The sequence below is a fragment of the Narcine bancroftii genome, chromosome 2 (assembly GCF_036971445.1).
Source record: "Narcine bancroftii isolate sNarBan1 chromosome 2, sNarBan1.hap1, whole genome shotgun sequence".
Taxonomy (NCBI): Eukaryota; Metazoa; Chordata; class Chondrichthyes; order Torpediniformes; family Narcinidae; genus Narcine; species Narcine bancroftii.
Window position 1 is genome coordinate 173,701,903 of NC_091470.1, and position 27,658 is coordinate 173,729,560.

The 27,658-nt window shown below is 44.0% G+C and overlaps 1 protein-coding gene across 7 annotated transcripts in view; it reads right to left on the reverse strand.

The window, feature by feature from the left end:
- Nucleotides 1–27,658, reverse strand: part of hspg2 (heparan sulfate proteoglycan 2) — a 556,383-nt gene that overhangs the window by 41,351 nt on the left and 487,374 nt on the right. For all 7 annotated transcript variants that reach the window (XM_069919165.1, XM_069919159.1, XM_069919161.1 and 4 more), the window contains 6 exons: nt 25,107–25,191; nt 22,236–22,380; nt 18,002–18,104; nt 5,543–5,652; nt 3,069–3,177; nt 1,340–1,438 (listed from right to left, as the gene is read on the reverse strand). In XM_069919165.1, the coding sequence (XP_069775266.1) occupies nt 1,340–1,438; nt 3,069–3,177; nt 5,543–5,652; nt 18,002–18,104; nt 22,236–22,380; nt 25,107–25,191 (651 nt within the window). The remainder of the gene's footprint in view (nt 1–1,339; nt 1,439–3,068; nt 3,178–5,542; nt 5,653–18,001; nt 18,105–22,235; nt 22,381–25,106; nt 25,192–27,658) is intronic.

Below are 27,658 nucleotides of genomic sequence, written 5' to 3' on the forward strand. Positions count from 1 at the left end.
ATCTGTAAACGTTAGAAATGTGAAATAAGAACAGAATGTTTGGAAGCCCTCAGCCGCCCAGGCAGCGCATATGAAGCAAGAAACAGGAGTGTGACTACCTTCCTTCAGAACAGTTCTGAAATGTGAACTCTCATTTCTTTCATCCCAGATGCTGACTGACCTGCTGAGTATTTGCAACATTTTTCATTTTTATTCCATTCTTCACTCGAGCTCCAGCTTTCACCGAGGTTTAGAATCGATGCACGAGGAAATTTGAAAGGTTTTAACTTGAGTTATTATTTTCAGTTCTTGAACCTGCGTAAAGGGAGTTAACTCTGTGTTTGGATTGTTTTGGGTCTCCTCTCCCCCACTGACGTGATCTACTGGGATTGTTGTCTGAAGAGGGCGTGCAAAATCATTGAGGACCCCTTCCACCCCGTACACAGCTGCTCCCGTCGGGGAAGAGATACAGGAGGATCAGAGCCAGCACCACCAGGCTGAGGAACAGCTTTTTCCCACGGGCAGTGAGAATGTTGAACGACCATAGGAAATGTTGCACTAACCATCTGAGACTCGCATATTAACGAAACAAAATCTATCTATTCATTTATTTATTTATATGACTACTTGTCCTGCATAAGTATTTTTTGTCTGTAAGTGTGTTATGTCTGGTTGTGTGTCTATGTATTTTGTACTGAGGACCTTTGGGTTGTATCTTGTACAAATGTGTCAGGTAACTTGTCTGAGAGCTACTGGTACCACGTAACCCAGTACTACTTGTTGCATGGTCGGTGACTAAACCGGCTTCCCCACCAGGCTTTCCTGGTGAGGAGGGTAGCTGGACACCCTGCAGGATGAAAAACAAGACTTGACAAAGGGCAGATGAACCCTCTCGAAGGGTCAATGGCTATCTAGCAAACACGGGCTGTGAAGTGTGGAAAGGGTATCCCTTGCATCGAAGCTTGGTCTGGCCATTCACTGCAACAACCCAGTCGTCTTGGACCTCATCGTGGTGCTGGACACATATATCCATTCGCGCACACGCTGTTCATTTCTGAAGGATGGGGTATCCTCATATCAAACCCCACAAACTGACTGAAAGGAACCATCATCGTCCCATGAGATGGAGTCAGAATCTTGTGCAATTAGTTGACAATAAACTTGAGTTGACTTGTTTTTGGTGAACCTGACCATGGTTTGAGATTTCTGTTCTAACAAAATGGACATGACAAGTTCAGTGAAATAAAGAGAGTTGGAATAACTTTATTTTCTTGATGTCTGTAATTTCCTTATCTCATCATAATTTTGCAAATAAAACGTCATTTCTACGTCCTGTCCAGTCAGTGAAGGGGAGACTTACCGTCCATGCACTTTGGCCCACTCTTTCCCAGATGACATCGGCAGATATAACCACGACCATCCTGCTTGTTCACGCAGGTCGCATCTGGGCCACACGCTTCTGCAGATCCAAAGAATAACAGGTGTCATCAGTTCCATTCTCTCCCCCACTTCTTTGCCCAGCTTTAAACCACTCTAAGCCAACTCCTTGGCCGAGTTTCATCTTCAGTTTGTCATTAAGGGCCTTTAGCCCTGTAAACTGATGTCACTATTTAACATGTCTAGGTTACTGGAAACAGTGAAGCCCCTTTTCTCACCGTTAAACCAGTTCCCTACTCCAAACTGCAGTGGATCTCTCTATGGTCAAGCAGAGGATTTGCTTGTGACTCTCTGTCTGAACACTACTGCTCAGAAACAAGCCTTTCGGCCCATCCAGTTTGAGCCAAACTGTTATTCTGCCAAGACCCACTGATCTGCACCCCTCCCATCCATTAACCTGTCCAAATATTTATTAAATATCAAAATCGAGGGTGTTCCACACTCCCACCAGTCTGTGTGTGAGGAATTTCCTCCTCGTGTTCCCTTTAAACGTTTCCCTGATCACCCGTAACCCATGCGCTCTGGTTCTTGTAACCATGACTGTGCCCAACAGAACATGGGAGCGCCTCCTAACAAAGATATTACTGCTCCCTTCACCACTCCTCTCTAGGATGAGTTACACATCCGGCCCAGTCATCTCCACAAAGGAACGACACCAATTATTTAAAAAACCTAATTTTATGCAGTAAAACCCCCGATATCCAGCACCTATTGGGATTGGTAGATTCCAGATAAGAGAATTTGCCGGTTGGTTGAGATTGAGTGGTGTGTGATTGGCAAACTGACTGCTAGGGGGCGCCAATTTTAAACTTTCATTTTTTTTAACCTATTTATTTTCCGCGATTTTTTTTGCCGGTTGTTTGAATTTCGGATAACGGGAATTTGACCATATTCTCAAATTACAGTATATGCATATGATTTCATTGCTCTCAATTTAACTCTCCCCCACATGGAAACTGGCTGATGTCAGGAGACTGCTGTAAAGAGGCAAGCGCAGTAAAATCATATGAATGATTTTCTACCTAGCGTTCTTATGACGTTGCAAATATTGCTTAAATGAAATACCTGTTGCTATGACTATACGTATGTAGCGGGGGTCAATAAAACAAGGAGACAATTGAGCAGTGAATAAGGAGAATGAGGCCAGCATGAATGGCGTAGCGGTTAGTGCAACGCTGTTACAGCGCCAGTGATCGGGACTGGGGCTCAAATCCCGCGCTGTCTGTAAGGAATTTGTTCGTTCTCCCTGTGTCTGCAAAGGTTTCCTCTGGGGGCTCCGGTTTCCTCGCACTGTTCAAAATATATCGGAGGGGTGTGTATGCCATTTGGATGTAATTGGGTGGCACGGGCTCGTGGGCCGATATGGCCTGTAACCGGGCAGTACGTTTAAATTTAAATTGACTTAAACTCTGCATTTCTGGAAGTTCACCGCACTCTATTTGTGATGAGGAACCACAAATGTGAGTTTCAGAGGTGACGTGCTCCTCTGTGTTGAACTAACACACAGGAGGCTGGCCCATCTCTGTTGGGTAGTGGCCACTCTTAATCTGGACAACTTCAGTTGCATGGGTTCAGCAAATGATTCGCCTCCCGAAAGCCCAGACCCAATGAAACTGTGGATTCTTTTCCATAGTTTCTCTTGGCATATTTACCTGGGTGACAGTGTAATGCCTGTGAATGTTCACAGTTGCTTCCAGTGAACCCTGGTCTGCAGTGACACACGTAGCTACTTGTTTCAGAGTCAACGCACTGACCTCCGTTCTGAAAGAGAAGACATTCATGAACAGTAAATCCTTAGCATTGCCAGTTGTTATAGTATTATTGATTACTAAGGTTTGATTTAACAAGAGAGTCAAAGTGATGTGTGATTGTGGTTTTTAATGTGCTGGAGACAACGGGTCATCAGATCACCTCAGGGGTCAGGATTAATTTAATTTAATTTAGACAGGCAGCTCAATAACAGGCCCTTCTGGTCCATTAGCCAACGCCACCCAAAAACACCAACCCACCAATGAACCCACAGGAGGCAAAAATATAAAACCAATGATCGGGGCCTGAGCCCTTCGCCAAGGTATGAACTGAAAGCAGACGCACCTGCGTAAAATAGCGGGGGGAGGAGAGATGTGGGGGGGGGGGTGCAGGAGAGGAGCACAGGCCAACAGGCAAAAGGTCAAAAGTGGACTAGGGTGGGAGGGCAGGAGAAAAAAAGGTGAGGAGTGATAGGAGGAAGTGGCAGGGAGCTAGAGGAAAGGAGACGGGGGGAGAATGGGAAGGGGCCTAACAGAAACTAGAGGAGCCAATATTAATACTTTCTGGTTGCAGAGTGCACAGACGGATTAGTAGGTGTTATTCCCCCAATTTACGGGTGGCCTCGTTTTGGCTGTGCATTAGGCCATGGACAGACATATTACTGTGGCAATGGGCCACCATTTCAGTTCCGTCCTGTACAAGGTAGCTCAAAAATTGACGGCAGACAAACAAAAACACAAATATAAAGAAATACAGTAAAACCCCTGGTATCCAGCACTTATAGGAATTGGTAAATGTCAGATAAGTGTATTTTCCGGTTGCTTGATAATGCTTAACTAATGCACCTGCATTAAGAATAAACAGTATAAAAGAACTATACTGTCCTTACACTGAACAAACTTCACTTGGGTGAACATTTTACTTTGTTTTCAGTCATATTCTTTGAAAACATTTAACCGTCACTGCATCTGCAGATTCCTCCCCCTCCATGGAGCCAACTGAGAGTTGAACAATAACATTATAGATAATTAACTCCTCCCCCTCCCCCAAATTTACAGATAAAGCCTCTGACTGGGGCGACTCTTATTAAGCAGGGATAAGGAGACACTTTAAGAGAATCACCCCAACAGCAAATGGCATCAACCAGCTCTTCAACACAACTTTATTCAAACAGCTGCTACAAGCAAAGTATAACCAGGGCCCTCCGCTGGCTGAATATTTGATCCCATTTTCACCAAAGGTTTGTGCGTTATCTCAGAGAACATTTACTTTTATGTATTTTTTATCTATTATTTTAATTTTTAAAATTTATTTTCCTCGATTTTTTTTGCTGATTGCTTGAATTCGGTTAACAGGGGTTTTACTGTATGTTGGAATTCTCAACATTGAGAAATTAAAACTCAGTGAAAAAGTGATCCATCTAATAAGGATCAATGTAGAGGTTTATACTGGGACGTCGAAGAACAGGACATTTGAATTCTGAAAAAGAAAAGTGAGACTAAACTTGGAAGAAATGAAAAAGTACAAATTGTAACCACTTCAAAAAGAGTTCAGGCGGAGTGAAAGCAAAAGTCGGTCAATCGGATGCTGAGCTTGTGTGAATTATATCGACAATAAGCGTCATCATTAGCATGGCTACTGGAGCAGTTAGCGCAACGCTGTTACAGTGCCAGAGACCCAGGTTCTAATCTGGCGCTGTCTGTAAGGAGTTTGTACGTTTTCCCCGCGTTTGCGAGGTTTCCTCCGGGTGTTCTGGTTTCCTCCCACAACCCTATAACTTATGGGGTTGTAGGTTCATTGGTGTATGTGGGGAGCACAGGATTGTGGGTTGGAAGGGCAAATTACTGTACTGTAAGTCTAAATTGAAATTTAAAATTTGTATCTTATACTTGGTTCCATGAGCACAGGTGGATGTAGATAATAATAAGCAGGTAGTTTGCCACCCAGGTAATGGGGAAGATGTTTCAATCCATAATGCCAATTCTCAGCTATTTAAATGCCAGATAAAAGCTCTCCTGGCTGACCATTGTCATCATTCTGTGACTAGAATTCTATGCCACAGGCTGCCTCTGTAAACATATTTAATACACAGAGGGGGAGGGGGAATTAAGGATCATGGGGAATGCGTGAATGTGGAGCTGAGTCCGCGGCCAGATCAGCCATGACCGTTGAATGACCAGAGTAGGCCCGACAGGCCAGATGGCCGACTCCTGCTCCTATTTCTGACGTACACTCCACATGGAGCATAGTGGTAGAGGCCTGTGTCACTGCACCACACCACAATCGTCGCCCAGATCCAAAATCCTCTGAGGTCCTGCGAGAGTAACGTTAAATTGACAAGTGGAGACAATCGAAAGAGCAGAACTGAAGCCTGTACCTTGCAAGGATTATCTTTGCAGACTGGGCAGTTGGATATTCCCTTAGCTTTCAGGTGTGGAGCAGAGAAGATCACCTCATCCCCTTGAATAACGAGCTGCCGGATACAACCTGTTGAGAGCAGAGTGAGTCACTGTTGGGTCGTCCAAGTGATGTACATATTTGGTAAGCAGCACGAGGCTTGTTTTACTCAAGTGATGGAAAACAGATTTCATATTTATTGTCAGAGTACATACATGACATCACACGCCACCCTGAGATTCTTTTTATTGTGGGCGAAGCACTTTTTGGTAGTGCAAAAAAAACTGCACTCAATGTACACTTTTAAAAAATAATGAAATGTAAGCAAATGACTGTGCAATACAGAGAGAGAGAGAAAAAAATGAATAAAGTGCAAAAGTCAGAGTCCTTAAATGAGTCTCAGACTGAGTTTGTTGTTGAGGAGTCTGATGGTGGAGGGGGAGCATATGTTCCTGAACCTGGTGGTGCGAGTCCTGTGGCACCGATACCTCTTTCCTGATGGTAGCGGCTTGAACAGAGCTGGTGCTGGGTGGTGTGGATCCTTGATGATTGCTGCTCCTCTCTGACGGCAGCGTTCTCTGTAGATATGACCAGTCCTCCTTTGCAGCCGTCTCCCAATTTAATATCCCCTTGAGATCAATCTCACTGATATCCCCAAGGATAAAAGTCGATATTTGTCTATTTGAAATCATTTGAAGATTGCCTTTGGACAATTAATTAATGCTCTTATCCAACTTATAAAATTTCTTGGAATTCCAAAAACCTTCAATACTTTAAATATATAATCCCATTCTAAAGCTTTCTTTTCTGTGCCATCAAAGGAAGATGATTGTTCGCTGTACTCAGACAAACCTTTAGTCAGTAACTCGAACCTAAATTCCCTAGATGCCACCGTGGGACTTGAACCCACATTTCGGGATCAATGATCCAAGATTTATGCTGCTAGTCTCGTGCCCACAGAGTATGTTATCCACTTGGAAGGTGCCAGTGGAGAGAAGTCAGTCTTTACAATCTTACCACTGTTACCTCTCAGCCTCCGCTTTGTCCGCTGCATTAGCGGAGGACTTCCAATGGCCAACCATTACAATTTCCCACCCCATTCTCTTGCCAGCATCTCTGCCCATGGTTTTTTTTAAAAATTTTTTTATTTTTCATACTATAAACCACACTGATCAAGATACATACATTTTTCTTTTCAAATATATACAGTGTCGTTTTCTCCCCCCCCCCTCTTCCCATCCCACCCTCCCTACCTCCCCTCCCATTCATTTAAAGTACAGAATCTAAGATACATTAAAATCATCAAACAATGTTGTCACTCAATAAAAATAAACAAGAAATTCCACTGAGTCAATTCTTTTCATTTCCTTCTCCTTCTGTCATTTTAGGTGGTAGATGTCCCCGGTAGGTTTTCTCTATTGCGTTTCATGTATGGCTCCCATATTTGTTCAAATATTGTAATATTATTTCTTAAATTATATATTTATTCATTTCTATATACCATTGTTGTATTCTCAAGTTATCTTCTAGTTTCCAGGCTGACATAATACATTTTTTTGCTACGGCTAGGGCTATCAAAACAAATTTTTTTTTGTGCACCATCCAAATCAAGTCCAAATTCTTTGTTTTTTATGTTACTTAGGAGGAAGATCTCTGGGTTTTTTGGTATATTGCTTTTTGTGATTTTATTTAATATCTGGTTTAGATCTTCCCAAAATTTTTTCACTTTCTCACACGTCCAGATTGCATGAATTGTTGTTCCCATTTCTTTTTTACAACGAAAAAATCTGTCAGATACTGTTGGGTCCCATTTATTTAACTTTTGAGGTGTTGTATTGTATCATACGTAACCTTGTGTTTATTGTATTTCTCATAGTTCCAGAGCATAACTTCTCCCATGTTTCCTTCTTTATCTTTATGTTTAAATCTTGTTCCCATTTTTGTTTAGTTTTACCATTTGTTTCCTCATTCTCCTTTTCTTGCAGTTTAATATACATATTTGCTATAAATTTTTTGATTATCATTGTATCTGTAATCACATATTCAAAGTTACTTCCTTCTGGTAACGTCAGACTGCTTCCCAATTTGTCCTTCAAGTAGGATTTCAGTTGGTAGTATGCCAACACTGTATCTTGAGTTATATTATATTTATCCTTCATTTGTTCAAAGGATAGTAATTTATTTCCTGAAAAGCAATTTTCTATTCTTTTGATCACTTTTTTCTCCCATTCTCTAAAGGAAAGGTTATCTATTGTAAAAGGGATTAGCTGATTTTGCGTCAGTATTAGTTTTGGTAGTTGGTAATTTGTTTTATTCCTTTCTACATGAATCTTCTTCCAAATATTGAGCAGATGATGTAATACTGGAGAATTCCTACGTTGTACCAATTTTACATCCCATTTATATAATATATGTTCAGGTATCTTCTCCCCTATTTTATCTAGTTCTAATCTAGTCCAATCTGGCTTTTCCCTTGTTTGATAAAAATCTGATAGGTATCTTAATTGTGCGGCTCTATAATAATTTTTAAAGTTTGGCAGTTGTAAGCCTCCTTGTTTATACCATTCTGTTAATTTATCTAGTGCTATCCTCGGTTTCCCCCCTTTCCATAAAAAATTTCCTTATTATTTTCTTTAACTCCTTGAAGAATTTCTCTGTCAAGTGTATTGGCAGTGCCTGAAATAGGTATTGTATCCTTGGGAAAATGTTCATTTTAATACAGTTTATCATTCCTATTAGTGTTAGTGGTAAGTCTTTCCAATGCTCTAAGTCGTCCTGTAATTTTTTCATTAGTGGATAATAATTGAGTTTATATAGATGGCCGAGGTTTTTATTTATTTGTATACCTAGGTATCGTATTGCTTGCATTTGCCATCTGAATGGTGATTCTTTCTTAAATTTTGAGAAATCCGCATTATTTATTGGCATTGCTTCAATTTGCATTAATCTTGTAACCCGACACTTCTCCATATTCCTTCAATTTCTTATGTAATTCTTTTATTGATATTTCTGGTTCTATTAAGTATACTGTAACGTCATCTGCAAATAAACTGATTTTATATTCCTTGTCTTTTATTTTTATCCCTTTTATTTTATTTTCTGTTCTTATCAATTCTGCTAGTGGTTCTATAGCTTTTCTCTTTTCTTTGGCTTGGCTTCGCGGACGAAGATTTATGGAGGGGGTAAGAAGTCCACGTCAGCTGCAGGCTCGTTTGTGGCTGACAAGTCCGATGCGGGACAGGCAGACACGATTGCAGCGGTTGCAGGGGAAAATTGGTTGGTTGGGGTTGGGTGTTGGGTTTTTCCTCCTTTGCCTTTTTTCAGTGAGGTGGGCTCTGCGGTCTTATTCAAAGGAGGTTGCTGCCCGCCAAACTGTGAGGCGCCAAGATGCACGGTTTGAGGCGTTATCAGCCCACTGGCGGTGGTCAATGTGGCAGGCACCAAGAGATTTCTTTAGGCAGTCCTTGTACCTTTTCTTTGGTGCACCTCTGTCACGGTGGCCAGTGGAGAGCTCGCCATATAACACGAGCTTGGGAAGGCGATGGTCCTCCATTCTGGAGACGTGACCCATCCAGCGCAGCTGGATCTTCAGCAGCGTGGACTCGATGCTGTCGACCTCTGCCATCTCGAGTACTTCGACGTTAGGGATGTAAGCGCTCCAATGGATGTTGAGGATGGAGCGGAGACAACGCTGGTGAAAACGTTCTAGGAGCCGTAGGTGGTGCCGGTAGAGGACCCATGATTCGGAGCCGAACAGGAGTGTGGGTATGACAACGGCTCTGTATACGCTTATCTTTGTGAGGTTTTTCAGTTGGTTGTTTTTCCAGACTCTTTTGTGTAGTCTTCCAAAGGCGCTATTTGCCTTGGCGAGTCTGTTGTCTATCTCATTGTCGATCCTTGCATCTGATGAAATGGTGCAGCCGAGATAGGTAAACTGGTTGACCGTTTTGAGTTTTGTGTGCCCAACGGAGATGTGGGGGGGCTGGTAATCATGGTGGGGAGCTGGCTGATGGAGGACCTCAGTTTTCTTCAGGCTGACTTCCAGGTTCTATAGCTAACGCGAACAATAAGGGTGATAGTGGGCATCCCTGCCTTGTTGATCTGTTTAAGTTAAATTGCTTTGATATATATATCCATTTACTGTCACTTTCGCCAATGGCCCCTTATATAATGCTTTAATCCAATTAATATATTTCTCTGGTAAGCTGAATTTTTGTAGTACTTTGAATAAATAATTCCATTCTACTCTGTGAAAGGTCTTCTCTGCGTCTAAAGCAACCGCTACTGTTGGAGCTTTATTTCCTTCTACTGCATGAATTAAGTTAATAAATTTACAGATATTGACTGTTGTTCATCTTTTTTTAATAAATCCAGTTTGGTCTAGATTTACTATTTTTGGTACATAGTCGGCTAATCTGTTTGCTAATAGTTTAGCTATTTAGCGCAGTACTGCGCGCACTGCACTCCACCTAAAAGCTCCTTTGCGCAGGCCCGAGGACAGGTCCACGTCCTCCCCCTCCACGTCCCCCCCCTCCACGTGCTCCCCCTCCACGTCTTCCCCCTCAAAAGATGCTCACAAACTCAAGCTAGCATGCTGGAACATCAGAACCATGCTAGACAAGGCTGACAGCCACCGACCTGAACGTCGGTCTGCCCTCATTGCACATGAACTCCTCAGACTTGACATCGACATAGCCGCTCTCAGTGAAGTCCGCCTGGCAGATGTAGGCAGCCTCCAAGAACGCGGCGCGGGCTACACACTCTACTGGTCTGGCAAGCCTTCGGATGAACGACACCTATCTGGTGTAGGCTTCATGGTCAAGAGCTTCATTGCCTCCAAACTCGAAAACATTCCGACAGGCCTCTCGGACCGAATCATGTCTATGCGACTCCCACTTCAAAACAAGCGTCACATCACCCTCATCAGTGTCTATGCTCCAACCCTCCAGGCGGAACCAGCAGAAAAGAACAAGTTCTACACCGACCTGCGCAACCTCATCCAACGTACCCCTACAGCCGACAAGGTTGTCATCCTGGGCGAATTCAACGCTCGTGTCGGCAAAGACTCAGAAACCTGGCCAGGAATCCTGGGCAAGCATGGCGTCGGCAAGTGCAACGACAATGGGCGCCTCCTGTTGGAGCTCTGCGCAGAACAGCGACTTGTCATTACAAACTCCCTTTTTCAGCAGAGGGACAGCCTTAAGACCACCTGGATGCATCCCCGATCCAAACACTGGCACCTCCTGGACTACATCCTGGTGCGAGAAAGTGACAAACAAGATGTGCTCCACACCAGGGTCATGCCTAGCACGGAATGCCACACTGACCACCGGCTGGTTCGCTGCAAGCTCAACCTTCACTTCAAGCCAAAGCCCAGGAACAATAAAGCCCCCAGAAAGAGGTTCAATGTTGGAAACCTGCAGTCAGACGAAGCGAGAGGAAACTTCCAGGCAAACCTCAAAGCAAAGCTCGACGTTGCAACCCGCCTCATGGACCCGTCCCCTGAAACCCTCTGGGATCAGTTGAAGACTACCATACTGCAATCCACTGAAGAGGTACTGGGCTTCTCCTCCACGAAAAACAAGGACTGGTTTGTCGAAAACAGCCAGGAAATCCAGGAGCTGCTGGCAAAGAAGCGAGCTGCCCACCAGGCTCACCTTACAAAGCCGTCCTGTCCAGAGAAGAAACAAGCCTTCCGTCGCGCATGCAGCCATCTTCAGCGCAAACTCCGGGAGATCCAAAATGAGTGGTGGACTAGCCTCGCCAAACGAACACAGCTCAGCGCGGACATTGGCGACTTCAGGGGTTTCTACGAGGCTCTAAAGGCTGTGTACGGCCCCTCACCCCAAGTCCAAAGCCCGCTGCGCAGCTCAGACGGCAAAGTCCTCCTCAGCGACAAGATCTCCATCCTCAACCGATGGTCAGAACACTTCCAATCTCTTTTCAGTGCCAACCGCTCAGTCCAAGATTCCGCCCTGCTCCAGCTCCCTCAACAGCCCCTAAGGCTAGAACTGGATGAGGTTCCCACCCTGGATGAGACATATAAGGCAATCGAACAACTGAAAAGTGGCAAAGCAGCAGATATGGATGGAATCCCCCCAGAAGTCTGGAAGGCTGGTGGCAAAACTCTGCATGCCAAACTGCATGAGTTTTTCAAGCTTTGTTGGGACCAAGGTAAACTGCCTCAGGATCTTCGTGATGCCACCATCATCACCCTGTACAAAAACAAAGGCGAGAAATCAGACTGCTCAAACTACAGGGGAATCACGTTGCTCTCCATTGCAGGCAAAATCTTCGCTAGGATTCTACTAAATAGAATAATACCTAGTGTCGCCGAGAATATTCTCCCAGAATCACAGTGCAGCTTTCGCGCTAACAGAGGAACCACTGACATGGTCTTTGCCCTCAGACAGCTCCAAGAAAAGTGCAGAGAACAAAACAAAGGACTCTACATCACCTTTGTTGACCTCACCAAAGCCTTCGACACCGTGAGCAGGAAAGGGCTTTGGCAAATACTAGAGCGCATCGGATGTCCCCCAAAGTTCCTCAACATGATTATCCAACTGCACGAAAACCAACAAGGTCGGGTTAGATACAGCAATGAGCTCTCTGAACCCTTCTCCATTAACAATGGCGTGAAGCAAGGCTGTGTTCTCGCACCAACCCTCTTTTCAATCTTCTTCAGCATGATGCTGAACCAAGCCATGAAAGACCCCAACAATGAAGACGCTGTTTACATCCGGTACCGCACGGATGGCAGTCTCTTCAATCTGAGGCGCCTGCAAGCTCACACCAAGACACAAGAGAAACTTGTCCGTGAACTACTCTTTGCAGATGATGCCGCTTTAGTTGCCCATTCAGAGCCAGCTCTTCAGCGCTTGACGTCCTGCTTTGCGGAAACTGCCAAAATGTTTGGCCTGGAAGTCAGCCTGAAGAAAACTGAGGTCCTCCATCAGCCAGCTCCCCACCATGACTACCAGCCCCCCCACATCTCCATCGGGCACACAAAACTCAAAACGGTCAACCAGTTTACCTATCTCGGCTGCACCATTTCATCAGATGCAAGGATCGACAATGAGATAGACAACAGACTCGCCAAGGCAAATAGCGCCTTTGGAAGACTACACAAAAGAGTCTGGAAAAACAACCAACTGAAAAACCTCACAAAGATAAGCGTATACAGAGCCGTTGTCATACCCACACTCCTGTTCGGCTCCGAATCATGGGTCCTCTACCGGCACCACCTATGGCTCCTAGAACGCTTCCACCAGCGTTGTCTCCGCTCCATCCTCAACATCCATTGGAGCGCTTACACCCCTAACGTCGAAGTACTCGAGATGGCAGAGGTCGACAGCATCGAGTCCACGCTGCTGAAGATCCAGCTGCGCTGGATGGGTCACGTCTCCAGAATGGAGGACCATCGCCTTCCCAAGATCGTGTTATATGGCGAGCTCTCCACTGGCCACCGTGACAGAGGTGCACCAAAGAAAAGGTACAAGGACTGCCTAAAGAAATCTCTTGGTGCCTGCCACATTGACCACCGCCAGTGGGCTGATAACGCCTCAAACCGTGCATCTTGGCGCCTCACAGTTTGGCGGGCAGCAACCTCCTTTGAAGAAGACCGCAGAGCCCACCTCACTGACAAAAGGCAAAGGAGGAAAAACCCAACACCCAACCCCAACCAACCAATTTTCCCTTGCAACCGCTGCAATCGTGTCTGCCTGTCCCACATCGGACTTGTCAGCCACAAACGAGCCTGCAGCTGACGTGGACTTTTTACCCGCTCCATAAATCTTCGTCCGCGAAGCCAAGCCAAAGAAAAAGAGCTATTATCTTATAATCTGTGTTAAGTAAAGATATTGGTCTATATGACGCTGGTGCGAGTGGATCTTTCCCTGTCTTTGGTATTACTGTAATTATTGCTGTTTTGCATGAATCTGGTAAGCTTTGTGTTTTATCAATCTGGTTCATTACTTCCAGGAGGGGAGGAATTAATAAATCTTTAAATGTTTTATAGAATTCTATTGGGAATCCATCCTCTCCTGGTGTTTTATTTATCGGTAGTTTTTTTATTATATCTTGTATTTCTACTATTTCAAATGGTTCTGTTAATTTATTTTGTTCCTCTGTTTGTAATTTCGGTAGTTCAATTTTAGTTAAAAATTCATCTATTTTGTCTTTTTTCCCTTCGTTTTCAGTTTGGTATAATTGTTCGTAGAATTCTCTGAAGTTTTCATTAATCTCCGTTGGATTATATGTGATTTGTTTGTCTTTATTCCTTGATGCCAATACCATTCTCTTAGTTTGTTCCGTCTTAAGCTGCCATGCTAGAATTTTGTGCGTTTTTTCTCCTAGTTCATAATATTTCTGTTTTGTCTTCATTATGTTCTTCTCCACCTTATATGTTTGTAGTGTTTCATATTTTATTTTTTTATCTGCCAATTCTCTTCTTTTAGTTGTATCTTCCTTCATTGCTAATTCTTTTTCTATATTTACTATTTCCCTTTCCAACTGCTCTGTTTCCTGATTGTTGTCCTTCTTCATCTTGGTTACATAACTTATTATTTGCCCTCTGATGAATGCTTTCATTGGGTCCCATAGTATAAACTTATCTTTCACTGATTCCGTATTTATTTCAAAGTACATTTTAAGTTGTCTTTCAATGAATTCTCTAAAATCCTGCCTTTTGAGTAGCATGGAGTTTAATCTCCATCTATACATTCTTGGAGGCATGTCCTCTAACTCTGTTGTCAATATCAGGGGTGAATGGTCCGATAATAGTCTAGCTTTATATTCGGTTTTTCTTACTCTATCTTGCATACGAGCTGATAACAGGAATAGGTCTATTCTTGAGTATGTTTTATATCTACCCGAATAATATGAATATTCCTTTTCTTTTGGGTTTTGTTTCCTCCATATATCCAAAAGTTGCATTTCTTCCATCGATTTAATTATAAATTTGGTTACTTTGTTCTTTCTGTTAATTTTTTTTCCCAGTTTTATCCATGTTTGAATCCAACTTAAGGTTGAAATCCCCTCCTATTAGTATGTTCCCTTGCGTGTCTGCTATCTTCAAAAAAATCTTGCATAAATTTTTGATCTTCTTTGTTAGGTGAATATACATTGAGTAAATTCCAAAACTCCGAATATATCTGACATTTTATCATTACATATCTCCCTGCTGGATCTATTATTTCCTCTTCTATTTTAATTGGTACATTTTTACTGATTAATATAGCTACTCCTCTAGCTTTTGAATTATATGACGCTGCTGTTACATGTCCTTCCCAATCTCTCTTTAATTTCTTGTGCTCCATTTCAGTTAAATGTGTTTCTTGCACGAATGCTATATCAATTTTTTCTTTTTTCAGTAAATTTAGCAGTTTCTTCCTTTTGATTTGGTTATGTATTCCGTTAATATTTAAAGTCATATAGTTCAACACAGCCACTTCATACTTTGTTTATCTTTCCTTTCCGTTTCCTCATCATCACCTTTCCTTCTTATCCATTTCTGCTTTCTTGTTTTGAGCACTTTATAAGACAACATTTCTAAAACATCAAACATTTCCCTTATTCTCCTATCTAAAATTTCTTTAACCCCACTATCCCCTCCCCTTCCTGAGTTGCCCTTTATCCCTTGTCGGGCAACCACATCTTCCCTCTCCATTTGGATTTGCGAATTCACTCGCAAGCGTCAACTGATTTCGTAGTGACTGTAACTCCTCCCCACCCAGCCCCGCCAGAAAAGATTTCAATTTTCATATATAACAAAGGTCACTCTCTTAATTCCCTCCTTACTTCCTCTCTTCCCTTTCATTCCCTTATTAATTCTTATCTATACTCTAAATATTTTCCTTTAAATACGGATACATTCATGTACACACATATATACATACACACACACACACACACACACACACACATATATATATATATATATATATATATATATACACATACCCATATACACACATACATATAGTTCGTGGTAATTTTTACTCTCGTTACATGTCTTCATCTCTCTGCCTGTTTTGTAGTTGTTCTGCAAATTTTCGTGCTTCCTCCGGATCCGAGAATAGTCTGTTTTGCTGCCCCGGAATAACTATTTTAAGTACCGCTGGGTACTTTAGCATAAATTTATCTCCTTTTTTCCATAGGATCGTTTTTGCTGTATTAAACTCCTTTCTCTTCTTCAGGAGTTCAAAACTTATGTCTGGTTAGAAAATTTTTTTTTGACCTTTGTATTCCAGTGGCTTTTTATCTTCTCTTATTTTCTTCATTGCTTTCTCCAATATATTTTCTCTTGTTGTATATCTTAAGAATTTTACTAAAATAGATCTTGGCTTTTGTTGTGGTTGTGGTTTAAAGGCCAATGCTCTATGTGCCCTTTCTATTTCCATTTCATGCTGTAGTTCTGGACATCCTAAGATCCTGGGGATCCAATCTTTTATAAATTCTCTCATATTCTTGCCTTCTTCATCTTCCTTAATGCCCACTAACTTTATATTATTTCTTCTATTATAATTTTCCATTATATCTATCTTCTGAGCTAACAGCTCTTGTGTCTCTTTAACTTTTTTATTAGATTCTTCTAATTTCTTTTTTAAGTCCTCTACTTCCATTTCTACGGCTGTTTCTCGTTCTTCCACCTTGTCCACTCTTTTTCCTATATATGACATGACCATCTCTAATCTATTCATTTTTTCTTCTGCACTTTTAATTCTTCTTTTTATTTCACTAAATTCTTGTAATTGCCATTCTTTTACTGATTCCATATATTCTTTAAAAAAAAATCAATTGTCTTGCCTTTCCCTTCTTCTTCCATTTCTCTATGTTCTTCTTCCTCTGGGTTGGTCATCTGTTGTTTCCTTGTTTTCTTTTTACTCACTTCTTTCTTGTTCTCTTTATTTTCTATGTTCTCTTCCTGTTGTTGTGTTGCAGCTGTCATTCTCAGGTGTGGAGATCGAGCCTCAGCTGGTCCCCCCTCCCGTCAGTGTTTTTTTTTCATGCGACTAGTGCATGCGCGACTCCTCGCGCATGCGCGGTTGCGCACTTTTACTTGGCTCCGCGAGCCATTTTTGTAGTCCCAAGCTCGGGACTTCAACTGACCTTAGAGAGCAGGCTTCTCTCTGCGGCGGGCCTCCTCGGACAGGTAAGGCCTTCACCTTCTTCTTCTGACATTCTTTCTTCTTCTCTTCTTCCCGTTGCTTTCGACTTTTCTTTCTTCGCTGCCATTTTCTTCCCACCTTTACTTTCACTTTTTTTTGATTTTTATGCTTGTGCCTTTGTGTTTTGTGTATTTTTTTTAAACTTTTCCGGAGAGGGCTGGAGTTCCCTGACCGGCCACTACTCCATCACGTGACTCCTCCCCTCTGCCCATGGTCTCATGGGCTGACAGACTGAGACCACATGCAAATTGAAGGAACTTTCTCATATATCCTCTAACCAGATGCCATTAAATTATTTTTTTAAAATGTAGCAATATAGGCCATTTCGGCACACGAGTCCATGCTGCCCAATTTACACCAATTAACCTACAACCCTGGTACGTTGAATGGTTGGAGGAAACCGGAGCCCCCTGGGAACATAGTGTAGGATTCGAACCCAGGTCCGGTCCTGATCGCTGGTGTTGTAAAGGCATTGCTCTAACCGCTATGCTAACTGTGCTGCCCAACATCACCTTCTCTGGTTTCTGTTAAACCCCTTCCCCTACTTTTCTATCTTCTTTCCACTCTCTCTTCATTCACAGAGCTATATCCTCCCCCTGATCGATTCTCACCTCCCCTCCTATTCATGTTCAATGATCACCTTCTGCCTGTTGGCCTGTGCTCCTCCTTCCCCCAGCCTTTATATTCAGGCTCCTGCCTGCTATTTACTCAGACCTTGAAAAAAGGCTCAGGCCTGAAATGTCGGTAATAAATCTCTTACCCCCGATGGACACTGGGAGACCCGTTGAGCTCCTCCAGCATTTCTGTACTTTCACTACAATCACAGCCTCACCATGCATCTGATGGCTTGGATATGAAGCACGGGAGTGGGCACGGTTCTTTCCCACTGACTGCCAAGCCTCACATTTCATTTTTAAAATTTAGACATTCAGCATGGTAAAGGGTCATTTCAGCCCACAAGTCCATGCCGCCCAATTAACCTACACCCTGATACGTTTTGAATGTTGGGAGGAAACCAGAACCCCCAGGGAAAACTCACATAGGCACGGAGAGAATGCACAAACTCCTTACAGACAGCACGGGATTCAATCCCAAGTCCTGATCGCTGGTGCTGTAAAGGCGTTGCACTAACCGCTACGCCAACCGTGCCACCCAAATTTAGTTCTTTTTTATCATGAGTCTTGCAAGATTAGCTTTGCCCGTTGTTCCAACAGATGGAGTGAATCAGGAGACTTTGATTAGATTTGTAAACTTGTGAATGTCCCCCTTACCCATAAATCCGCTGTTACTTCCAGTTACTTTAGAAATGTTATCAAAGTTAGGATAGCCACCGATGTACAGCTCTTCATTCAAATCCAAGCCTCGGAAATTCCCCTGCCATCAAAAAATAATATTATTTCAATGGGGTTAATTTTATGTCACATTAACACCAGGAATCATCGTTTTTCCTCAATTGCCCATGGATTCTGGCAGCAGTTATGAAACAACCATGTTGGTGGGTTCTGGAGTCATGTATAGGCTAGACTTGTACGGCAGACCTGTTCTTTATCTCAGGCAGTGTGTCTGAAGTATTGTGAGAAATTTCTAGGGATTGAATTGTGCAGAAAAAATGATAAGGAATATAGAATGAACAGGAGGAGACCGGTTGGGAAATAGCTTCCCTGGGAGTTGTGAGGAGGTGAAATTCACTTCTCTCCTTTGGGGTGAGGGAGAGGTAGGAATAAACTCTGTATGATCAACTGGAGAGGTGGTTTCAGAGAAGGGGAACAGGAGATACCAAACAGAGAAGGTAAATGTGATTAGATCCATTTGCTTTTGTGAATGGCTTATTTCCAAGGTGATTTTCCCCTCATTTCCTGACTAAAAAAACTTAACCCTGACGTCTCATTTAAACTTTTCTCCCCTCACCTTGTACAGATGGCCTCTGTGGTTTGCAAATCTCACTCTGGAGAGAAGGGGGCACTGGCTGTCCACCTTATCTATGCCTCTCAAAATCTTGTAGCCCTCTATTAAATCACCTCTCATCCTTCACTCCAAAGAGAAAAGCCTGAGATCTGTTAACCGTTCCTCATGACTTTTTTCAATCCAGGAAACAGCCTGGTAAATCTCCTCTGCCCCCTCTCCATAGCTTCCACATCCTTCCTGTAATTTTGCAAAGATTTCAAGTCATTCATGCATATTGTCCTGAGTAGTGGAGTAACTCAGATCCACTCCAACGTATGTTTCCCTGCCTCCTAACTCTCCCACCATGGCACCAGTCGGGCTTTTTTCCATTTCCTGGATGAGATCTTGTTGCGTCGGAGAGATTGAGGCCAATTCACCTTCAAATCAGAAGCAGCAGTGTTCACAAATGGATGGAATTAAACAAGAGGTCTGGGAGTTGAGAGTAATAGAGAAAAATGTTGGAGAAACTCAGCATCACACAATGGAGGCAGGGTTTCTCCAGAATTGTGGTGGATTTCACAAAGATGAAGGAGTCTGTCCACAAACACCTCGTGCCAATCAGTTGTGTGAAGAGGCTTGAGCCCATTTCTTAGAATGGTCTACCACACCTAAAAAGGGCGGCTCGGTTAGCATAGTGGCCAGTACAGCCTTTTTATCGCATCAGCGATAAGGGATCGAGGCTGGCGCTGTCTGTAAGGAGTTGGTTTGTTCTTCCCGTGTCTGCATGTGTTTCCTTCATATACTCTGGATTTCTCCCACTGTTCAAAAACATACTGGGGTTGGAGGTCAACTGGGAGTAATTGGGCGCCACGGGCTCGTGGGCTGAAAGGGCCTGTTACCGTGCTGTATGTCTAAATTAAAACATTTAAAATTTAAACCCAGGCCTTCATCTGTGAACCAGAGGTAGGTACTGAGTCTCAACACTGGTGGCAGCGAAGCTGCAATGTAATCACCTCTGAATCACGAAGACCGCAAAATCTGCAGCTTTACACTCTAATTTCTGCAGTATTTTTCACGATTTATTATGAAATTAATAATTTAGTGTTGTAAACTTGAGGGGCTAGTTAACATGAGATGACTCCATGAGAAGGCATGAGAGATGGGCCACACTGCGGTAACAGGAGGTGGAGTTACTGCCTCAGTGGTGGAGAGGTCGGATATGGGAATATTCACAAAGCTAGCAGAGGAGAAGAAAATATTTGCTGGAGATTCGTCATGTGGGAGCAGATTCAGATAAAAAAGGGAGGCCAGGCTGAAGATTCAGAGGGAACAGGGATGAGAATGGAAAGGAGGTGGTGCTTGGAAGGTGGTGAATAGGTCTAATAGCGATGAATGAATAGGGCTTAAATCATGCACCAGGTTGATGGGAATAGTCAAGGCTAGAAGAGGCAGAAGCCATGATGAGGGGCTTTGAGTGGCAGGTGAACTGAGGCATGAGGGATGACAATCAACGGTAATGTCAGATCATCTTTGGCTCAGGTAACAGTGAGGTTATGGAGACTGGTTCATCTTCAGAATGCAGAGGAACACGGACATCTGCAGCCATTATGATTGTAGTAAAAACACACAGGAATGCTGGAGGAGATCAGCCTGTCTTGCAGCATCCACAGGAGGTAAAGATAGATTGTTGACATTTTGAGCCTGAGCCCTTCTTGAAAGACAGAAAGGCATCAGAATAAAGACAGAAGACTGGCTGCGGGAGAAGTATTTGGAGGAACACCACCTTATCTTCTGCCTGGGCATCCTAAAACCAGATGGCATTAACCGACTTCTCTGTTAAACACCCTCTCTTCCCCCTGTCACCTTTTCCCCCCAGCTCTGTCTGTCTTCACTTTCCCCTCTGTCTCCTTTCACAGAACCAAAACCAATTTTCACCTTATCATATCCAATTAACACCTTGTGCTGGTCTGGACTACAGCCTCTCCCATGCTTTAGTCTGTATTCTGACACCTTCAAGTTCTTTGCTTATTCCTTGAAGAAGGCTCAGGCCCGAAACATCAATAACATATCTTTACCTCCTAAGGTCGCTGTGAGACTGGCCGAGTTCCTCCAGCATTTTGGTGGGTTTTTAGATTCAGAAAGGTGATGGGGAAAAAGACTGGGGTCTGGGGTATGAGTTGGAGACCATGGGGGTCAGCTCTCCCCAGGTGGGATGGAGGGAACGACTGCTTGTCTAGGACAGTATGTATGCCCGGCAGTCTGACACATTAGAGGCAGTGGCAGGGTTAAAGAGGTCACAGTGAGGTGACTGCAGGTGGAACCGTGTATTTCACACTGGTGGTGTGGTGGACAATAACAAGGAGGAAGGATTTTTTTTGGAGTAAACATAAGGGGTGTGGACAGCGCACAAAAGTGCTGGAGGATATTGATTTGGGGAGCACTAGAAGTAAGCAACTTGGGGAGGGTGTTGGGTCCAAGCTTCAAGTGAAACCTGAGCATTTAATATAGCCCAGGTTTTGACCTGGGCTTGTTGTGGGCAACCTCTCAGATGTGCCCTATCCACTCCTCACAATATATAAAAGGATTCTGCATTTACTGGGTTAACATCCACCATTCAACCTCCTCTCAAAAACAGATCATTGTATGTAGTTGTGGACTGGCCTGCAGGATTTCCCACATTGAAACGCAACAGACAGAAAAGCACTTGGACATTGCTCAGGGAGGGGAAACTGGCTTTATGACTAAAATGAAAAACAGAAGTCTGCAGACACTTTGATTGTTGTAAGACACACAGAAATGCTGGAAGATCCCGATCAGTCTCACAGTGTCCATAACAGGTGAAGATATAATACCAATGTTTCGGGCCTGAGCCTTTCTTCAAGATAGAAGCAACAAAAAAAAAGAAGGCATCTGGGAGGAGAAAGAAAAGGGATGAGGTATTGAAGTGGGTGGCCATACTACTGTGGCTGACAGAGCAGAGGTGTTCAACAAAGTCTGTGCCTACTCTCTCCCCAAAAAGGAAGGAATTGTGCTAATAAACCGTCACAAATTACAAGATAACTCAGCGTCCACTGAAGTGCACTTCACTATAATTTTGACAGAACATTCCCTGCTAGTTTGCTTTACGTGATGCTGGTTGAGGATGTCATTTAACTTAATTTAATTCAGAGCTACCACGTGGTATCTAATGGTGACTAATTACCCATCTGACCCCATGTCCTTGGAATGAGGGAGGAACCCAGAGCAACTGGAGGAAATCCACGCAGACACTGACAGTGGAAGATTCAGAACCAGATCGCCAGCGCTGGAAATAGCGTGGTGCTAACTGCTACGCTACTGTGGCCTGGACATCCGCAACTCCATTGAATTGTGCCTGGGCAGGCAAACAGGACACGAGGATAATGTCACACTGGAAAGAAAGATCTTGCAGTGATGCCAGTCTCATCCACCACTCTGAACTGCCTTGAACACAGAGGTTCCAGACTCATGAGGGCTGAATGTGCCATGTTGCCCTCTCCCCATTCCCCTTAATGAATGTATCACTCAAACACAGAGGGACCTCATCACCCACTGAGGGCACCAAACCAAAACTCACCCTCCAACACCATTTCCATTTCTTACCTGAGAACTGCCATTTACAGGGGGGTTGTTGTCAACGAAGAGGGAGCCCTGAGTTAAGTTCCGATACAACACCACCGTGTGGTACTCCCCCAGAGAGATAGGGTTCGGGTAGCGAATGGTGGCCATGCCAGATCCCACGTCAAACCTTTGGAGGAAGCAGATGCATTAGAAAACTGAGCATATGTAAAGATCAGAGACAGTGAATGGGAGCGGGAAGCAAGGTCAGCGCCAAGGAGGGGGCACTGCTCATTCAAACGAGGTATTGCAACTCCTCCCACTCACTCACAGCCATCGCCCCCCTCCTCCAAACTCCCCACCCGCAGCCAAGCATCACTGGCATCTAGAGTTGCTAGGGTCTAGTGTCTCCACGCAATATACACGGCACATTTATCAACTTTGTCGGAGGGATAGTGGCGCAGCCACTGCACAGAGGAGGTTCGTGGAAGGCAGATAGGCATCCCCCCTCAACTCCTCCCACTGAATGGGTTTTCGAGCATCAGATTGTGACATCCCCCCACCCCACCCCCCCATGCCCCCCGCTAAGACTTGCTTTGGCACCGACCCTGGTGAGAAGTACACAAAATGAACGGCAAAGTTTCACAAAAGGTAAATGTCTCATGGGCGTGCATAATTACCATGAACCCATTGTGAGTTCATTTCAATACAGAGGAACATTACGACCTCCAAATATTCACAAGGGAGCATCACCCATAAGGAGACAGAAGCCTGTAAAGCCTGCCTCACTATTCACTATGATCTTGGCTGGACTCATTCCTCTTCTGTGCCAGTTCTCCACAACATTCAATTTCTTTATCTTCCAAATCTTTATATTTCTCCTCTTTAAATATATCCAATGATCCAGCCTCCATCATCCTTACAGCAGACAATTCCAGAGATTTGCTGCCCTCCGAGAGAGGCATATCTACACTCCTCAGGTATATCTACACTCCTCAGTTTGAAAAAGCAGCTGTTTACTTTGTGGCTACATCTCCTTTTGAAAGGCCTCATTCTTAGAACTGCAGTGTTGAAACCATCCTGTCAGGATGCCTCGTTGTGTGGGATGGGAATTGCACTGCCTGAGACTGTGAGAAACTGCAGAGTTGTGAATGCAGCTCAGATTGCCATGTAACCCCAACTCCCTTCCATCTGCACTTCCCACTGCTCCGGGAAAGCAGCCAGCAAATTGAATCACCCCACCCAGACCAGGTCGGGAAGACTCACAAGAGCGAGATCGTGCAGTCACCAGATTTAAGCCCCATTTCTTTGCTTATGTTATGCAGCTCCTGAACAAAACTTGCACAAGTGCAATAATGTTGCCTTTGGTGTGTTCTGACTGATCTCCCTCTGTTGCTTGGGAGGCCTGGTTAGTGAAACACTGTTACAGCTCCAGCAACGAGGGTTCAAATCTGCCGCTGTTTGTATATTCTCCCCGTGTCTGCATGAGCTTTCCTCTGGGGGCTCCAGTTTTCTCCCACTGTTCAAAATATACCGGGGGTTGAAGGTCAATTGGGTGTAATTGGGTGGTACGGGCTTGTGGGCCAGAAGGGCCTGTTACCGGGCAGTACGTCTAATTCTTTTTTTAAAAACTAAATTTAAATTTGATCTGTGCCGCATAATTACTTTTGTATTTTGTATGGGTTAACTCAGAATCAGAATTTATTGTCACGAACAAGTCATTAAATTCGGTGTTTGTGGCAGCGTCCTAGTAGAAATATTCATATTATAACCATCTTACAACATTACTATAAAATATAAAAATAACAGTGCATGAAAAGTAAGGCAGGGTCTGGGTTCATTGATCATTCAGCAATCTGATGGCGGTGGGGAAGAAGCTGTCCTTGTGCCGCTGGGTGCTCGCCTTTAGGCTCCTGAATCTCTTTCCCCGATGGTAGCAGAGTGAAGAGGACCTGCCCTGGGTGGTGGGGGTCTTTGAGGATAGAGGCTGCTTTTTCAAGACACCGCCTCTCATGTCGATGTCCTTGATGGAGTGAAGTCTGGCGCCTGTGATGTTGCAGGCTGAATTAACAACCCTGTGAAGTTTATTCTTGTCCTGAGAGTTAGCACCTTCATACCAGACAGTGATGCAGCCTGCCAGGATGCTCTCCACAGCACACCTGCAGAAGTTTTTAAGAGTTTTCGGGGACATACTGAATCTCCTCAGGCACCTCACAAAGTATAGCCGCTGGTGAGCCTTTTTTGTGATTGCATCAACTTGGAGGCTTACATGGAAGCTCATTGGACTGCTGACAAACAAACTTACTGTACCTCAGTGCACGTGACAACACGCTTGAATTTTAAACCATCCCAACGTCTATCCTGTCAAGCCCCCTTAGAATCTTGGATGTTTGAATAAGGTCGTCCCTCATTCTTCTAAAATCCATGGAATACAGATCTAACCTGTTCAGCCTCTCTTGATGGAATAATCCTCTCATTCCCAGAAGGAGCCTGATGTATTTTCCATTGGTTTAAACTGAGCAGAGCAGAGGAGCTGGGACTCTGTGAGTGAGGGCCGATTTTAAGGCTGGTCGACCCAACAGAACACTTGGAAGAGTCTGTGGCAGTTTACTGAAATCTGTCGAAGGAAGGCTGCATGCAGTCTGAATGACTGTGGAAAGCCAGAGCAAAAGTGGAGTTCAAGTTCATTCTTCAAGGCCATTGGTGAAACATGGAAGTGTAGTGGAGAGGCTGGGGAGGACCCTCACAGGTTTATTGTATTCATGAACAATAATACCATCTCTGGCCATTTAAGCCTCTGATTTTCTTTAGGATTTAAGACACATTCCTACAAATCTGTACTTCACTTCACGCAAGGTTTTAACATTCAAGATAATTGATGGATATCGAGATTGAGCCCAAATCTTTGTTCCTCACCTGAATTCAGGTCGGCCTCCCACTAACGTAAAGGAGATGAAATCTGCTCCAGTGGTTTTCCTTTGGCCATTGTAGATGATCATACCTGCAATGCCGAGAATGAGGGAATTAACGACGAAAATTTGAATTTTTATTCAGAGCCCGGGATCATTCATCAAAGCATTTGTGATGCACGTTTCAAAGCTTCTCTCAAGCCAATGGGAATTATCTGTTAAATTGGAGTCGCAGGATCATACATTATGGAGATGATCAATCAGTCCATCAAATCACTGCCAGCTCTTTCAAAGAGCTCTTTAATTCACTTAGTGGAATGGAACGAGAAGGTCTGCAGGCACTAGGCTCAAGTGCAATACAGGTAGTCCCCGACTTACGACCGAGTTCCATTCTGACCGCCCGGTCGTATCTCGAAATGGACGTAAGTCGGAAATTCACTGTATCCGTTTTAAGGTTCGTCAAATACAACCTGGCGGCCACTGAGGCCAGCTCTCACGAGAGGTTGGCTGCCCCTGTCAAAGGCGCTATTTTCCATGGCTAGGCCCCTAATTTCACCCCAAAAGCATAATTTTTATATTTACACTTTTTTTTTAAATTTATTTTTAAAAAGGTCTTGTGTATGGATGGTCCTAAGTCACATAGGTCGTAGGTCGGGGAGCCACCTGTACACAAACGTGCTAGAGAAGGTCAGCAAGTCACACAGCGTTCATAGGAAGTCCGACGTTTTGGACCTGCAGTCAGTTAGCTCACCTTTCTGATTGATGGAAACTTTAGCTATAAATGTTAGCACACAGTTATTACAAGGAATAGGAGGAGAGTAATTAGCTCCACTGACCTGTCTCCACCAAACCGTTAGGTCATTTTATTGCACCAACATCCATTGCAATAATTTAGCTGTACACTTGGGAAGTTAGTCTGCTTTAATGGTAGCAATCCACCTTCTCCCAACCTGCCCCTCACTCCCCGGGCACAGAGGTTCAATAGCTGTTCCCGTTTTAGTAACTTTTGAAAAATAACTGCATGCAGTTCAAACGCAGAGCACTCATCAACACAACCAATGAGGGCAACTTGCAGAGATTCAGCACAAACTCACCAGAATACAATAAGAGGGCTTGGAAACAGAGATGGGGAAAGAAGACAGAGAAAGACAAAGAAAGTGAGAAAAAGACAAGTTCTCGATCCGCAGACAGCCACGTGTTCTACCTGAGGCTGCTAATGCGACAAGCGTGCAGAAGGACGTGCCTTGGTAAAATGCTGAAAGTGTGGTCACTCCTGCTCTTCTTCAGTTCCCACTTCCCTCGTCCTTCTACAGTGGAAGGTGTTTACAAACCATGCAGCTGGATTTTTTGTATCCGCATGCTGTGCCTTGCCGTCAGGGAAGATGCAGCATGCGTGTGGAGCCTTCTCTAATTAATGAATTGATAGTAATCACCATTCACGACAGGATGTGCAGAACTTCGATCGGAAGCTCTGATGAGGGACTCCCTTTTGCTCGACTTTCCCCCTATGGTTGGGGCACTGGGCAACGCTCATGGCGACTCGTTGCTTGCCTTACGGCAGGCAAAGGTTTTAATGGATTATGAAGTGACAACAAAAGGAACCTGAGAAGTGCTTACTTCTGCTTACACCAGAGTTCCGTGGCTTAGCTTCTCCTGTCGGTCTTCTCAGAACATGGAGGAAATCTACTGGAACTGGAGGAGGATGGCAGGTGATCATCTGGAGAAGGCTTCACTCCCTGTGTTTGACCATGAGCCACTCCCACAATGATTTCATTAATTTTAGTTCAATTTAGAGATGCAGTTCCGTTAGAGGCTCCTGCGGCCTACGAGCTCTACACTCCCATATGACATCATGCGACAGAAATCAGGCCCTTCGAGTCTGTGTCGAATTCTTATTCTGCCTGGACCCACTGACTTGAACACATTCCACATCCCTCCCATCAATGCGCCTGTTCAATTTTTTGCGTGTTAAAATTAAGCCCCTAATTATCACTTCAGCTGGCAGTTCATTCCACGCTCCCAGCGCTATCTGTTTGAAGAAATTCCCCTAATGCTCCCGCTAAACCTTAAACCAGGTCCTCTGGTTTGTATCTCACCTAACCTCAGTGGAGAATGCTTACTTGCATTTATCTACACCCATCATAACCTTGCATACCTCTATCAAATCTCCCCTCATTCTTCAGGGAATAGTCCCACTAACCTACGAATAAAGTGCCAACCCCTTCCATCTTTAGAACGTTGGAGAAAACCGGAACACCCGGAGGAAACCCATGAGGGTACAGGGAGAACATACAAACTCCTTTCAGACAGCGGCAGATTTGAGCCCAGGTGGTTGGCACTGGAGCAGTGTTATACTAACCACTATACTAACCATGTCATCCAAATGATAGACTATTGCATTGTGGTCCTGGAATGCCACTGAGACAGGATGCACTCAGGTGGCCAGATGTTGGTTTGAAGATGTGCTTCTCTGCCTCTTCCAGGCAAAGAAGAGTCACTGACGTACATGATTTAGGTGAAGCTTGTTAATGATATGACAACATGGCTTTTCTCCCTGGT